This window comes from Pelodiscus sinensis, chromosome 11 (assembly GCF_052426305.1).
Source record: "Pelodiscus sinensis isolate ZL-2025 chromosome 11, ASM5242630v1, whole genome shotgun sequence".
Lineage (NCBI taxonomy): Eukaryota > Metazoa > Chordata > Testudines > Trionychidae > Pelodiscus > Pelodiscus sinensis.
The window spans coordinates 51,425,993-51,440,636 of record NC_143062.1 but is presented as its reverse complement, the minus strand read 5'-3'; the positions used below and the strand labels follow the sequence as shown (position 1 = coordinate 51,440,636).

Sequence of the window (14,644 nt, the reverse complement as noted above, 5' to 3'; positions counted from 1 at the left end):
GAAAAAACTTTTACGATAAAATGTACTTTTCTGATACTTAGTAAAGCATAATGTAAATAGAGTTCTTTGATCCCCCTACTTTGATAATATTTTGTGCATTTCAGTCTAATGTCTTAAGTTTAAAAAGTGTTTCAATATAATGAATTAGTCATTTAAAATTTTAATTAGCTATAACTGTAATTACTCATAATGTTTTCTTCCCATCTGCATTTACATAAATTAAACCTATAAGTAAATGTATTGCACTTTGACAGAAACAGATTTTTCAAAGATTCTAACTTAGGATCAAATTCAATTCAAAATAATATTTTAACACCTGCAGTGTACAAGATGCAAGTTATGAATCTGGGAGTCTTTTCTGTGTAGCTTTGGGTAGTCATTTGCTCTGCTTTCTGCAAACTGGGCTGTTCACGTTGTTAGCGTGTGATGGGAGGGTTTTTGTTTTGCTTTAATTTAGAAAGTGAATGTAATGTTTCTGAAAAATGCCAGATGGATATCACTAGAAACTTTCCTTCTTGCTTAGCAGTCCAAGTTTGCAAAGGATCTTCTGCTGTGGAAAGTTTTACAACAGTGTAAAGCAGGGGCGGGCAATAATTTTTGTAATGGGGCCACTTCTCCAATTTTGGTAGTAGTACCAGGCTGGCTCTGCCCCTAGCATCATCATAAAAATTTCTGTGATATACTGTGATTTCACGTACCACTCATAACATGTTCAAGGGTTTGTGCAAAAGACCATGCACAGAACCCTGCAAATCTGTGCCTATCTGCTTTATATCCATGGATGGATGCAAATATCCATGGCTCATTTTTGTGGACACAGATGTGGATATGAATTTTGTATCTAGAACCCTGCAAATTTGCAGTATCCGCTTCAGAGTTTTTGGTATCAGCAAGCAGTTACTTAACGAGTTAACAGTAGCCTTAATATGAACATCAAATCTATCACATGGACAATCACATCATTTTTGTCATGCCAAGCCTTTTGTTTGAGGAGGCTTTGAGTTACCACGGAAAATTCTTTCCCACACGTCTAGCTGTTGGGTCTTGCAGAAATGTTCTGGGTCCAACTGCAAGGTTTGAGGTCAGGAAGGAATTTTCCTCCAGGTCAGACTGGCAGAGATTGTGAGGTTTTTGGCTTTCCCCTCCAGCACAGGGCAAGGGTCATTAGCAGGTTTAAATTAGTGTACATGGTGGAGTCCCTGTAACCTGAAATCTTTACATCATGATTTGAGGACTTCAGTAACTCAGCCAGAGGTTAGGGGTCTACTGCAAGTGGTGGTGTGGGAGGAGGGAGAGGTTCTGTTGCCTGCAACGTGCAGGAGGTCAGACTAAATTCTTATGACAATCCCTTCTGGCCATACAGTCTATGAGTCTAAGAAATAAAAACTAGAAGAGTTTAGCTAAATGGACTAAGAAGTTGTCTAACTTTATGGTAGATTCCATAAATACCTTTATATAACTGCTGAGATGTTGGTCTGTGACTTCACATAAATGATGTCCTGTCCTTTAAATGGCTCGCTGCTGTGTCGATTATGCCATCAGAAAAATATAATTGTTTTCCATTGTTCAGGATGCAAACCAGCTCTTGGCTGGTATATTTGGATCTGAATTCTGACACCAGTTGTGAAGGTAAGAACCTACACTGCACACCTGCAAGTTGTTCTTGCTGCCGTGGTTTGCTGTGAGTGCTATTCCTTTTCTCAGGCTCCAGAGAAAGAGGGATTGATTGGGGGGAAGAGGGTGCTGGCTGCTGGTTCATGTTGATGATTTTTTAAATGGGTGCCAGAAGTGCCTAAGCAGGGGTGGACAATAATTTTTAAGAGGGGGCCACTTCACAAATTTCTGAAGGGGCGGGGCCAGGAGACGTCTCATGCTCCCTGCCCACAGACCCTGATTGGCCTGGGGGTGGGGGAGCACGTGAAATCTTTGCCCCCCTCCCAGCGTCTAGGGAATCGCCAGCTGTTTTAAAAGTGCTGGTGGTTTCCTCTAGGCGCTGCAGCGGGAGGAGACCTCGCACAATGCCCCCACCCCAGACCATTCAGGGCCTGGGTGGTGGGGTATCGCCCAGACTCTTGTCCTCTGTCCCCACCCTGCCAGGGGCGCATGGCGACTAGAGAGAACGACCAGTTCTTTTAAAGCAGACAGAGTTTCTCTCTAGCCACCGCCGCCACACACCCTTGGCAGGGGGGAGGAGACTGTGCACACCCCTGGCCCCAGGTCTCAATTGGCCTGGGGGCGGAGAGAGTGGCAGGGCAGCCGTGGGCAGGATCCACTGGCTTGGCGGGCTGGATCCAGCCCCCAGAGGCCCCATTACCCACCCCTGGCCCAGAGCACGAGAGACACCATTGTATTGATATCTATGGGACTCTGAATTTAAAATGTCTACTTTAGCGCAAATTTACTGAAAAGTTTTTTAAACATTTTAGAGCACCTAGGAGAAGTGTAAACTTACTGGAGGGAGACAAGAGTTCCAGGTTGTTGTGTCATCACTGCTTGTACTGACGCTGACGTTGCAGGTGTCAATCTGAGATGCACTCAGCCCATGTGAGACCCCGTTCTCCTCCAGCTCCTCATTTTGTTGTCTCTTCATGCTAGCCAACATCTGCAGTTCTGATGCACTCAGTCTGCTTGGCTGGTAGTTTCTCCAGTCGTACTCCTAAGAAATGAAATTGCACATGCAGCACTTAATCATCTGGAAAGGATAATGGAAGAGAAAGCATGAACAGAACAGATGAGGATACACATAAAATAGCAAGAAGCAGCTAACTTTGAAGGAAAAAAGCAAAATATTTATTAGACAGGTTTACTGTACAGACCCCTGCTTCCGTGCTGAAGCGAAAGCATAAATAAATTCCACATATTCATAGACAGGAAGCAACACAAATACTACCAGGGTAAGCAGATTGATTAAGAGTTTGTGGTGACTCTGCTATTCCTCCAAAAAGGTTGAGACCAAAAACAAAAAACCAAACCAAACCAACCCCCCCAAACAACAAGGTATCTAAATATCCACATTCCAATCCTAACTTAGACTCAACCTTGTTGTCATAAAGGCCGCACAAAATGAAGAATTATGCAATTTGTCACAAACTATAGCAAGCACAGAGGTTTTATGACATATTTGAATTCTAGAAAGATATAGACTGGACTCGATGACCTCTTGAGGTCCCTTCCAGTTCTAGTGTTCTAGGATTGGCCCATTGGTAGCATGTTTTTGACCATTTAACAGAGGTTGGTTCATAGACTTGCTAAGAGCTGCAAACATTCACTAGCTATTGTGTGGCTGCCTTAAATGTATGAGGCTGACCTGTGGCCCATGGACAAATCTCTGTGATAGAAAGGGAAAGTTTACCATTACCTTCTGAAGCTTTAATTTCATTCACAGGTGGGTTTTTATTTGATTTTTTAAAGAGCTGTTTGAGTTTCAAAAGTGTCTGCAAAATTTTTATCTAAGAACTGAATCCAAAATAATGGGGCTGCCAATTAATTGCAGTTAGTTCACATGATTCACACAAAAAATGAATCCCAATTAATCGCAGTTCTAATCACACTGCTAAACAATAGATTACCAACTGGAATGTATTACACATTTTGGATGTTTTTCTACATTTTTAATTACAACACAGAATCCAAAGAGTACAGAACTCACTTTATATTGTTTTATATTTTAAATATTTGAACTGTAAAATGATACACAAAAGAAATAGTATTTTTTCAATTTCATACAAGTACTGTAGTGCAATCTCTATCATGAACATACAAATGTTGATTGGTAAATAGTTACACTCAAAACCAAAACAACGTAAAACTTTACACTCTACAAGGCCTCTCAATCCTACTTGCTCAGCCAGTCGCTAAGAGAAACACTTTTGCTTACATTCGTGGAGATAATGCTGTCCACTTTTTATTTACAATGTCACCTAAAAGTGAGAACAGGTGTTTGCATGGCACGTTGGGAGCAGTAATTACAAGGTTTTTACATGCCAGATATGCTAAGTATTTGTATGCCCTTTTATACTTCGGCTATCATTCCACAGGACATGCTTCTATGCCAACGATGGCTCGCTAAAAACATAATGCAATAATTACATCTCTCTCTCTCAACTCCTTTGGGGAGAGCTGCCAATCTCCTGTTCAGTGCTTTACTAGCATTCTGCCATGTGATAGCAGTCTGAGATGATGAGCCAGCACATGCTCATTTTAAGAACACTTTCACTGCAGATTTGAGGAAAAACAAAGAAGGTACCTTGTGAGCTATTTGAAGATAGCTACAGCACTTGACCCAAGGTTTAATAATATGAGGCGCTTTCCAAAATCTGAGGGACAAGTTGTGGAACATGATTTCTGAAGCCTTAAAAAGTAACAACTGTGATGCAGAAATTACAGAACCTGAATCACGCGCCCCAACAAACAAACAAACAAACAAAAAACCCTCAAAAATTCAACCTTCTGCTGGTGGCAGAAAAAGAACACGTGTTGGTCCACACTGCTTTGAATTGTTATAGAGCAGAACCCGTAGCAACATGGATGCGTGTCCTCTGGAATGGCGTTTGAAACATGAAGGGAAGTATGAATTTTTAGCGCATCTGGTATGTAAATGTTTGTTGATGTTGGCTACAGCAACAGAACACTTGTTTTCACTTTCAGGTGACATTGGAGACAAGAAGCAGGAAACATTACTTCCTGGAAATGTAAACTTTGCATTAGTGGACAAGAAGTAGGACTGAGTGCACTTGTAGGCGGTAACACTTTACATTGTTTTATTTTTAATGCAGTTTTTTGGTACATAACCCTACATTTGTATGCTCACCTTTCATGATAAAGAGGTTACTCTGTAGTACTTGTACCAGGTGATTTGAAAAATACAATTTCTTTTATTTTTCTAGTGCAAATATGTGTGATGAAAGTACAAGGGAGCACCGTGCACTTTGTATTCTGAATTGTAACTGAAATCAATATATTTGAAAATGTAGAAAACAGCCCAAACATTTAAATAATTGGCATTCTATTGTTATTTAACAGCATGATTAATCATGATTAATTTTTAAAATTGCTTGACAGTCCTAAATTTAACAACGGCAGCCATCTTACTAGTAATTTCCTCAGTGATGGTTACGTAACTTCTCACAGGACGGGCAATTCCATGAAGCTGGATTTGCGGCACACTGGTGTGTCAGTGCATGGGAACTTGTAGTCCAGACCCTTGTATTGTTTGCTGCACTGACACACATTTAGGCCGTCAATTGCCATCAAACTGGCACCATCAGTAAGCTTTACATTTGCTTTTAAAAGTTCCTGTAAACATCATTAAAAGATTACATGGATTTAATTATTTGGCTCTGCAGATGCCTGAGACATACAAGTTTTGAAAGGTTTGCACATTGGCAACTACTTCCCCGCTCTTTAAAAGGAGCAAGGAAGAAAGGAAAAACGAATCTCCTACTCCTTAGCTTTTCATATGCAGCCAGATGTAAACTGGATCACTTTCACTACCGATGATTGCATAGTATCATCACTCGCCAAGGAAGTGATGTAGATCTCCACGTGGTGCATTCCTCTGTCAGGATGCTCACCTGTACCTCTGAGAGAGTATCTTTTATGGAATACAAGGTTGTTGATGGCAACAGTATCATTCCCCCCTGGCACTGCAGGTGTATTGTCCTCAGTATTAGTTAGTCCAGTGCAGAGCCAGATACTGCAGGACTATGGGGAAAGCACAACACTTCCTCTTAAAATGAGTGCTGGTTGATGGCCTTGGGTACATTTAATAATAATGTAACACAACGAAACAGCATGCAACACACTACACAACAATAGGGGTAAAGGAAATAAGAACATAAGAACGGCAGTACTGGGTCAGACCAAAGGTCCATCTAGCCCAGTAGCCTGTCTGCCGACAGTGGCCAGCACCAGGTGGCCCAGAGAGGGTGGGCCGAAGACAATGATCAAGCGATTTGTCTCCTACCATCCCTCTCCAGCCTCTGACAGACAGAGGCCAAGGACACCATTTTATCCCCTGGCTAATAGCCTTTTATGGACCTAACCTCCAGGAAATTATCTAGCTTCTCTTTAAAATCTATTATAGTCCTAGCCTTCACAGCCTCCTCTGGCAAGGAGTTCCGCAGGTTGACTACACGCTGTGTGAAGAAGAACTTTCTTTTATTAGTTTTAAACCTGCTACCCATTACTTTCATTTGGTGTCCTCTAGTTCTTCTATTTAGGGAACTAATAAATAACTTTTCTTTATCAGCCCTCTCCACACCACTCATGATTTTACATACCTCTATCATATCCCCCCTCAGTCTCCTCTTTTCTAAACTGAAATGTACCAGTCGCTTTAACCTCTCTTCATATGGGACCCTTTCCAAACCCCGTAATCATTTTAGTTGCCCTTTTCTGAACCCTTTCCATCTGGGAAATCTGGGGAAAGGACAGGAGGGACAACTCCTTTTTTTAACAAAATGATCACACAGCAGACAAACCTTACTTTTAACTCAGTTTCTAGAAAGCTATTGCTTGAATGTTCAATTTTAAAGATTGCACGTGCATAGCATATTTTATACTTTGTGGTCATCATTCAAGAGTCAACTCAATGGTGTCCAAGATCATGTTATTTCTTATTTTAATTACAATGAGGAAATTATGGTCTCTGTTGGCAAATAAAAACTTAAGGGTGTTCACTGCTTTACTATTATAATATGGAAAGTCTGAACAAAATAATTTGTAATTTATGTTTGCTAAGCAAATAAAGAGAATCCATTTAGTAGTTTTTAAAACCTCATCTAATTAAGCCAAACCTACAATTTATTTTGAACCTGACTGTTGCATATTAACTTGAACTTTTCATATTATAACCGGTTTTTTTAAACATCTTACTGTGCTCTCAACCCATTGATGGAGTTACAGTGCTCCAAATTATGCCCAACAGAATGGCAAAATGCACTCAACTCTTAAAAAAAAAATCACAATGCCAAAAAGCTGAAATATACAAGGACAAATATATTTCTGATATCAAGATATCTCTGAGGTGACAACTAATTATTTTCTGGCAGTTCATTCTTGAAAAAAGTTTTGCAAGCTGGAACATTTAAACCTACTGCCCACTCAACTATTTGAAAAACAGCTAGTAAGTCAGTGACAAAACTTTGGTATGCGTGTCTCTGCCTGTTGTTGATGTTATTTATGTACAAGTAACACCTACAAAGTGTTAGGTGGTGCTCACCTACAGACAGCCAAAATCCCTGCCACAAAAGTATTTTTAATACTTAGATTTTGAGTTTTTCAGATTTTTTATTTTTCAGGTGCACATTCATGCACATTTTGCAGTTTTTGTGACATAAATAGCAACCAAATAAGCCTTTTCCATTTCCCAAGTTTACAGGAAATTACATACTTTTGGCTTTCTCTGAGTCTTTTGCCTTTGCTCCTGTTACTGTATAGTCTTGTCAACCTTCTTTATTAACGTCCCCACCACTCCTTCCAGCCTTCTGTCTTGTCCTGGACCACCTCAACTTGTCTCATGCATACACAATGTATCAATGTTTTTACCGAGTGTTTGTTTCTAGGCTGCCTTTACATTGTCAAGCCCCTGGGGGTGGCTTTGGCAATTGTAGTGCTATATTTGTGTTAACTTATTTTTAAAAAGTGTAAATTTTGTATAAGTGTTTTTTTTCAGTCCAAGCCTCTTTCATCACTGTCCAAAAGTGCTTTGGACTCTCTCCAACAGAGACTCACATCAAACTAGCAGAAGCAATTTAGACAGTTTTTGAAAGGGGGGAAATGTGCCTGCAATCTGACAGCCAGCAAGCCAAGGTTCAATCTGTAGTGATTTGAGGTGGTCAAGATATTACCGTAATGCAGGGTCTCTAATAGAAGGGCACTGGAGGGATGACATCTCATTCCAAAGCCTTACTGCTAAAAATTCTCCGGTTGTATCACACATCTCGAGCTCTATGCCCTTTTCCTCTGGAGAGAACACGTCTTTGGCTTAACAGATTTTCCTATAAAATCGTCTTAAACACGGGGACACGATTTTCTGACACAGTCAGCCAGGTATTCTTCTTCCAAGGTCCACAGGTTTCTGATCATTGCAGAATCTGTGGAACCCTGGAGTCAGGGATGTGAACCTGAAAGATTACTCTCATCACTTGAGACTAAATGTGATCTACAAGAGTTCCCTTGTTAAGGCCAATATGGAGAAGCAATGGGACTTAAACAACGTTCTCTATGTTCAGAATATTGAGAGGCCTTAAAAACATTTACAGCTAAGCTGTGACTTTTAGGAAATAAGTAGCTATCTTTGTCCTGATTGGGGAGATTACTTTGGTTTCATACTATTGCATAGAAGTTGGACCAATTCTCCCTGTCCTTGTCTCATGAACTGGATAAGGTCCCGTACCTGAGGAAAGGATACTCACCCAGGGCCAGATTTAGGGGCAGGCCACCACTACCTGTGGTGCCAGTCTGGGGGGTGCCAGGCTGAACCACTATCTTTGTTGTTAGTGACAAAAGGAAAACAGACTGTTTGAAGTAACGTGTTTCAGATATTCTGTATGTAGACTCATTTTTCTCTAACCTAATGTCTACAACATCGCGGACCTTTGTAGAATCTCCTGGAACCTTCCAGGCTTTCTAAGAACTTTCTAAGCACATTTTCCTTGAACCTCTTAGTGTGTTGTTAGCCATTCCCTCAATGTTTTATAAGTGTCGGGGCATCACCAGTCAGTCAGAGAGATATAAATACAGATTTACAAATGATACGATTTATAATCTTGTATGACAGGGATAAATCATGCATGTACACTGTGCAAAGTCATGAAATACAAATGCAATAAAATAAGGTATCCAAAAGTTTAACGAATGGATGGGAAAAGGGGGGCACCTAGAGTGCTATCTGGTCTGGGGCCGGCTCTCTACTCACCTTCATGAACTAGCTTTTATCTGGACATATTTTAATTCAGAATTGTTTGCACACAATAATCTTTCTAATCTATTAAAGGCATCCACTGCTGTGATTTTTGGGTGACACTTGTCCTGAACATTTTAACATTGCCTTGTGAGCTCCAGGGTCTGTGATAACTATCAGCACAGTTTAATCCTCTAGTAGCACAAGCCAGATTCTCTAGCCTCTTACTGAATATAACACATATGCAATGACCTGAAGTTCCTTTAATAACCAACATCAAAACACTAGTGTGCAAAATGTGCTTTTTCATTTTTTGTGTCAGTCTTCCATGTGAACTTTAGCTACTGTAAATATCTATGTTATTAATCTTGCTGAAGGTGTTGATTTTCTCACCGATGAACTTTCTGTTTTATATAACTGACTTGGTCATTTTTATAGGGTCATTTCCACCATGTTTGTCAACCCTCTTCTGTTCAAACTGGCTGCCATGGATTTATTCAGAGAGCATGAACTCATGAAACATCTACAGGCTCTTTCAAAGTACAAACAGTAAAATGTTCACTATCATTCAAACTGCCTCATGTCCTGTAATCTTCCCCTCCTCTCAAATCTATGCAGAAAGAGCTTACACTAAAATCTTTTCAGAAGAATTCAAAACACAGCACAATTTTGTTTTTTGAATCTTTTTGCACTTATCTGAAAATATCAGGGTGTTGGCAATTTGTTTCCCTCCCCAGTAAAATACATACATTTCAGGCAAATAGCATGATCAGAGAGGAGAGGATTGGCCGATTCTCTTCCTCACTCCTTTATATCCTTTCCTAAAATAACCTCTTTGTTATTATTAAAAACAAATTTTTGGGGAAAGTGTTTTGCTACTTCTCATGCTTACCACATACTGCTTAATAGGATTCATCAAGTCTTAGTTGATTTTCAGAGAGATTAAGTTCACTTTATATTTTATAGCAATGAAAAGTTTATCTATAGTTCTGTATATCCTCTCCTTATGAGAAAAAAACCATTTATTAAGCGTCTAAACTTTTGCTGGACTGACAAAACCTGTTATTTAAAGGCAGCTTTCAGTTTAAAGATGTATGTAATGACATTTGCATTGTACTAAGTTCATGTGATTTATTCAGTATTGTTTGAAAGCAGTTATACGTGCGGAAAAGTTTAATTACCAGCTATCTACATGGTTTCAATATTACCCAGAGGGTTGTACTTCTTTCTTAATTAAAAATATTTGAACTTAATAATAAAGAACTCTATTAAAACATGAATAAAACATTGCAAGAAACTAAGTCCTTAAAATTTACTAAGGAGTTAGCAGCAAATCAATTTTATTAAGAGCTGCGTAAGCATTTTTACCAGTGCTCTGTATGTCATGAACATAAGAGACTGCTTCTATAACTCTCATTTTGACATGAATATTCCTGTGTCAAAGCTACTTTGGATTCTCAAAACACTGAAACATGATTCAACATGGAATGTACCAGTTACCAATGACAATAATAATATAATGGGACTGTCTGGTTATATTTAATTATGTTTTACTTCCAGTATGTTTTCTTGAAACTCAATGGGAGACCAGGTTTTTGGTGCAAACAATGTAAAAACATTCCTAACCCTAGGATTGTATGTGTTCTGACTTTAAAATAATGTACAGAAAAGTCAATTTCAAATAATCTCTCATCTCAAATCATGCCAAACCAACCTTATTTCCTTCACTAACTGAGTTACTGGCTTAGAAGATAAGGAGAAACAGTAGACATGATAAATGCTGATTTAGTTAAGACTGTTAATGTAGTCCCATGTGACATGCTCATAAGCAAAGAAATTACTAATGAAATTACCATAAGGTGGATAAACAAATAGCTAAAAGTCTGTACTTAAAGGATAGCTATCAGTGGTTTGTGGTCACACTGGGAGGACGTAGTGAAGTCCTTCAGGGTCAGAACTGACTCAGGAACTATTCCATATTTTCATTAATGACTTGGTGCACATATAAACTACAAAGATTTTTTGAAAGAGGAATTTGCATATCTTCTTCTGATTGCATTTTCAAGAGAGGATCTTTTGAAAATGAAAGTAGTCTGGACACATTTTTTTTGTGACAAAAAACAAATCAAAACCCTCTTTAAAAAAAACAACCTGCCCACTCTTTCTAAAAAAAGGAGGTTTATGCGTTTTTTTAAAAAATGGATTTTTTTCCCAAAAAATCCGTGTCCAGACTACTTTCATTTTTGAAAGATCCTCTTTCAAAAATGCGATCAGAAGAAGATATGCAAATTTCTGTGGAATTTGCATATCCTCTTTCAAAAAATGTTTGTAGTTTAGATGTGGCCTTGGAGTAGCAAATATGCTTATAAAATTTGCAGATGACACCAAACGTTTCAATCACTTTGGATGGCAGGATTACAATTCAAAACAACCTTGACATATTAGATGATTGATCTGAGATCATAATGAAGAAACTCAATGAAATCCAAGTGCAAACTACTACACTTATAAAGGAAAAGAAATCAAATACACAACGACAAAAGGGGAGATAACTGGCTAGGTGATAGTGCTGCTAAAAAGATTTTGGGGGCATAGTAGCTGAGAAACTGAACCAGAGTCAACAATGAGAGGCAGGTGCAAAAAAGGCTTGTAGAATTCTGAGGTGTCTGTACAGGCGTGTTGTATGTAAGATGGGGAGGTTTGCTCTGCTTGGCACTAGGGGGGACTCAACCGAGTACAGTGTCCAATTCTGGGTGCCACTCCTTAGGAAAGATGTGGGTAAACTGCAGAAAGTCCAGAGTAGAGCAACAAAGGAGATAAAAGGTTTAGAAAGCCTGGCCTACAAGGAAAGGTGAAAAAACAGGCACTGTTCAGTCTTGAGAAAAGAAGAATGCAAGAAACCTAACAACAGTCTTCAGATGTGCTAAGGGCCATTACAAGGAGCATGGTTTCATCACACAATGCTGCAAAGAACCACAGGAAACACACTGAAGAGCCACTTGTGGCTCATGAGCCTCGATGTGAGTCTCACTGCCATAGAATCCTGCCCCCTCCCAGACTCATCCAATTTCATTCCAAAAGGTTAATTACTCTGACTGTTAAAAATGTACCTCTTCTGTGGGGATCAGTTGTTCTCCCTGTCCACTGAAGGTATGACAATGTAACGGACTTAATCTGAAACAAGGGAGATATAAATTAGGCCATATCTACGCTCTGCTTGGCACTAGGGAGGACTCAGCAGGAGAAATGTGAAGCTGATGGGAGCCTTTGCTCCTGTCGACCTCCCACCGTGTGCACAGTGATTTAAGACATGTTGACTCCAGCCACGTGATTAACGCAGCTGGAGTTGCATATCTTATATCAACCTTCCACTCTAGTGTAGACCTGCCTGAGATATTAGACACACTTTTTAACTGTAGGGGTAGTTATGCTCTGGAATAGGCTTCCAAGGGAAGCTGTGGAATTCTTATCATTGAAGGTATTAAGGAACAAGTTGGACCTTACCAGGGATGGTCTAGGTTTACAGGGTCCTGTCTCAGGTCTATGGGCTGACCATGATAAAGTCCTTTCTATGGTTCTCTATTAACTTTAGAATGCCTACAGTGATCTATATTTTTATAATACTCTAATAGCTGAAAAATAAGATTTTATTTTTTATTTGTCAGTGGAGCTTGTTTTCTAATAGTAAAACAAAACAATACTGCAAAAACAACATTTTTTTCAATTTTGGGACAAAATATGGAACAGCAATACCACAAGGTGCAGCATCAGAGGACTACCAAATAAAATATGCTTTAGAAAAAAAGTATGCAATTTTTGATCAACTCCTATACACATAAGCGTGCCAGAAAGTACTGCCTATCACGCTAATGAATATTGTTACATTGTACTCTCCCTTCTGTCTGTATCCATCTGTTGTCTCATCTTATATCTAGAATGTACGACTCTTGGGGAAGGATCACCTTTTTGTTCTCTGTTTTATAACACCTCGCGTAATGGGGTCTTGATCCATGACGAGGGGCTCCTAGGTGCTACAGAAATGCAAATAATAAATTATACTACATATGCGAGATGTGCTGTGCATACATTTTGTGACAATAAAAAAAGGAAACAACATGGATTGAAACTAATGGAATCTTGCAACCTTGTGTGTGGGCAACAGTAAACAATATGCGTATGTCTACACTACAGCGCTAATTCGAACTAAGCTCATTCGAACTAACGCATCCAGACTAAAAAACTAGTTTGAATTAGCGTTTTGCTAATTCGAACTAGCATGTCCACATTAAGTGGACCCTGAAGCGGGGTTAAGGATGGCCGGAAGCGGTGCCGGCAGGGCATCAGATGAGGACTTAGAGCGTGGAGCTGCTGTCTCAGGCTAGCCAAGGGCTGTGCTTAAAGGGACCCGACCCCCACCCCGGACAGACAGTTCTCAGGGATGCCCCGCTTGCAAAGCAGTCCTGGCTTGGATTGCCCGGAGTACCCACACTGGGCACATCACAGCACTCGGCCATCAGCCCGGCTGCACTTGCCGCAGGCTGCCACCTGGGGAGAGGGGGCAATTGGGGGGCTGCAGGACAGCTTCCACCCCCAGAAGCCCGCAGAGCCAGCCCAGTCCTCCCCATCGGGGGCTCGTACCCCATTCCTCCCTCACCTCCTTCCACTTACCCTTCCCTAGCCCCCCTTCCTGATGTACAAAATAAAGAAAACGTGTGTTCAAAAATAGAATCTCTCTTTATTGAACAAAAATGGGGGAGACTGGGAAAAGGAGGTGGGAGAGGGGAAGAGAGAGGGTGGGAGAGGGGAGGGCAACTAAAATGATCAGAGGTTTGGAACAGGTCCCATATGAAGAGAGGCTAAAGAGACTGTGACTTTTCAGTTTAGAAAAGGGGAGACTGAGGGGGGATAGGATAGAGGTCTATAAAAGCATGAGTGGGGTGGAGAGGGTGCATAAAGAAAAGTTCTTCATTAGTTCCCATAATAGAAGGACTAGAGGACACCAAAGGAAAGGAATGGGTAGCAGGCTTCAAACTAGTACCAGAAAGTTGTTCTTCACAAAGCAAAGAGTCAACCTGTGGAACTCCTTGCTGCAGGAGGCTGTGAAGGCTAGAATTAGAACAGAGTTTAAAGAGAAGTGAGATAAAGTGATGGAGGTTGGGTCCATGGAGTGGTATTAGCCAGGGGGTAGGAGTGGTGTCCCTGCCCAAAGTTTGTGGAAGGCTGGAGAGGGATGGCACGAGACAAATGGCTTGGTCACTGTCTTCGGTCCATCCCCTCCAGGGTCCCTAGGGTTGGCCGCTGTCGGCAGACAGGCTACTGGGCTAGATGGACCTTTGGTCTGACCCAGTACAGCCATTCTAAGCTCAGGGCTCAGGGTCGGGGGTCTCAATGGACCACCTTGATTTTTATGCAAACCTGCTCCTGGGTGGCCAGGCTGGCAGCTATCCTGCCCTAGACGGCCGCTTTCCTGTGCCTAGTGCGGAGGTCGTGGACGAGGTCCACGATGTCTGCACTAGACCAGGCGGGTGCCCGCCTTTTGCGGTCCCGGGCAAGCTCCCGGGAGCCGCCAGCCTGGTCCCAGGAAGAGGGGGAGGGCTGGGGGGCATCGGGTGGCTGGCTCGAGCCATGCCAGGTGCAGGGTCTGCTGGCTGGGTGATGGCAGGCTTGCACCTGGCATGGGCACCGTAGCCAGCCCGTGCCCCTTTAAGGGGTCCGGGGCCGGGAGGGGGGCAATAGAGT

At 41.1% G+C, this 14,644-nt stretch overlaps 1 protein-coding gene across 6 annotated transcripts in view; it reads right to left on the bottom strand.

The window, feature by feature from the left end:
• The window catches only part of CFAP20DC (CFAP20 domain containing), a 215,555-nt gene that overhangs the window by 42,156 nt on the left and 158,755 nt on the right, over positions 1–14,644 (bottom strand). For all 6 annotated transcript variants that reach the window (XM_075938429.2, XM_075938436.2, XM_075938433.2 and 3 more), the window contains one exon: positions 2,453–2,656. In XM_075938429.2, the coding sequence (XP_075794544.1) occupies positions 2,453–2,656 (204 nt within the window). The remainder of the gene's footprint in view (positions 1–2,452; positions 2,657–14,644) is intronic.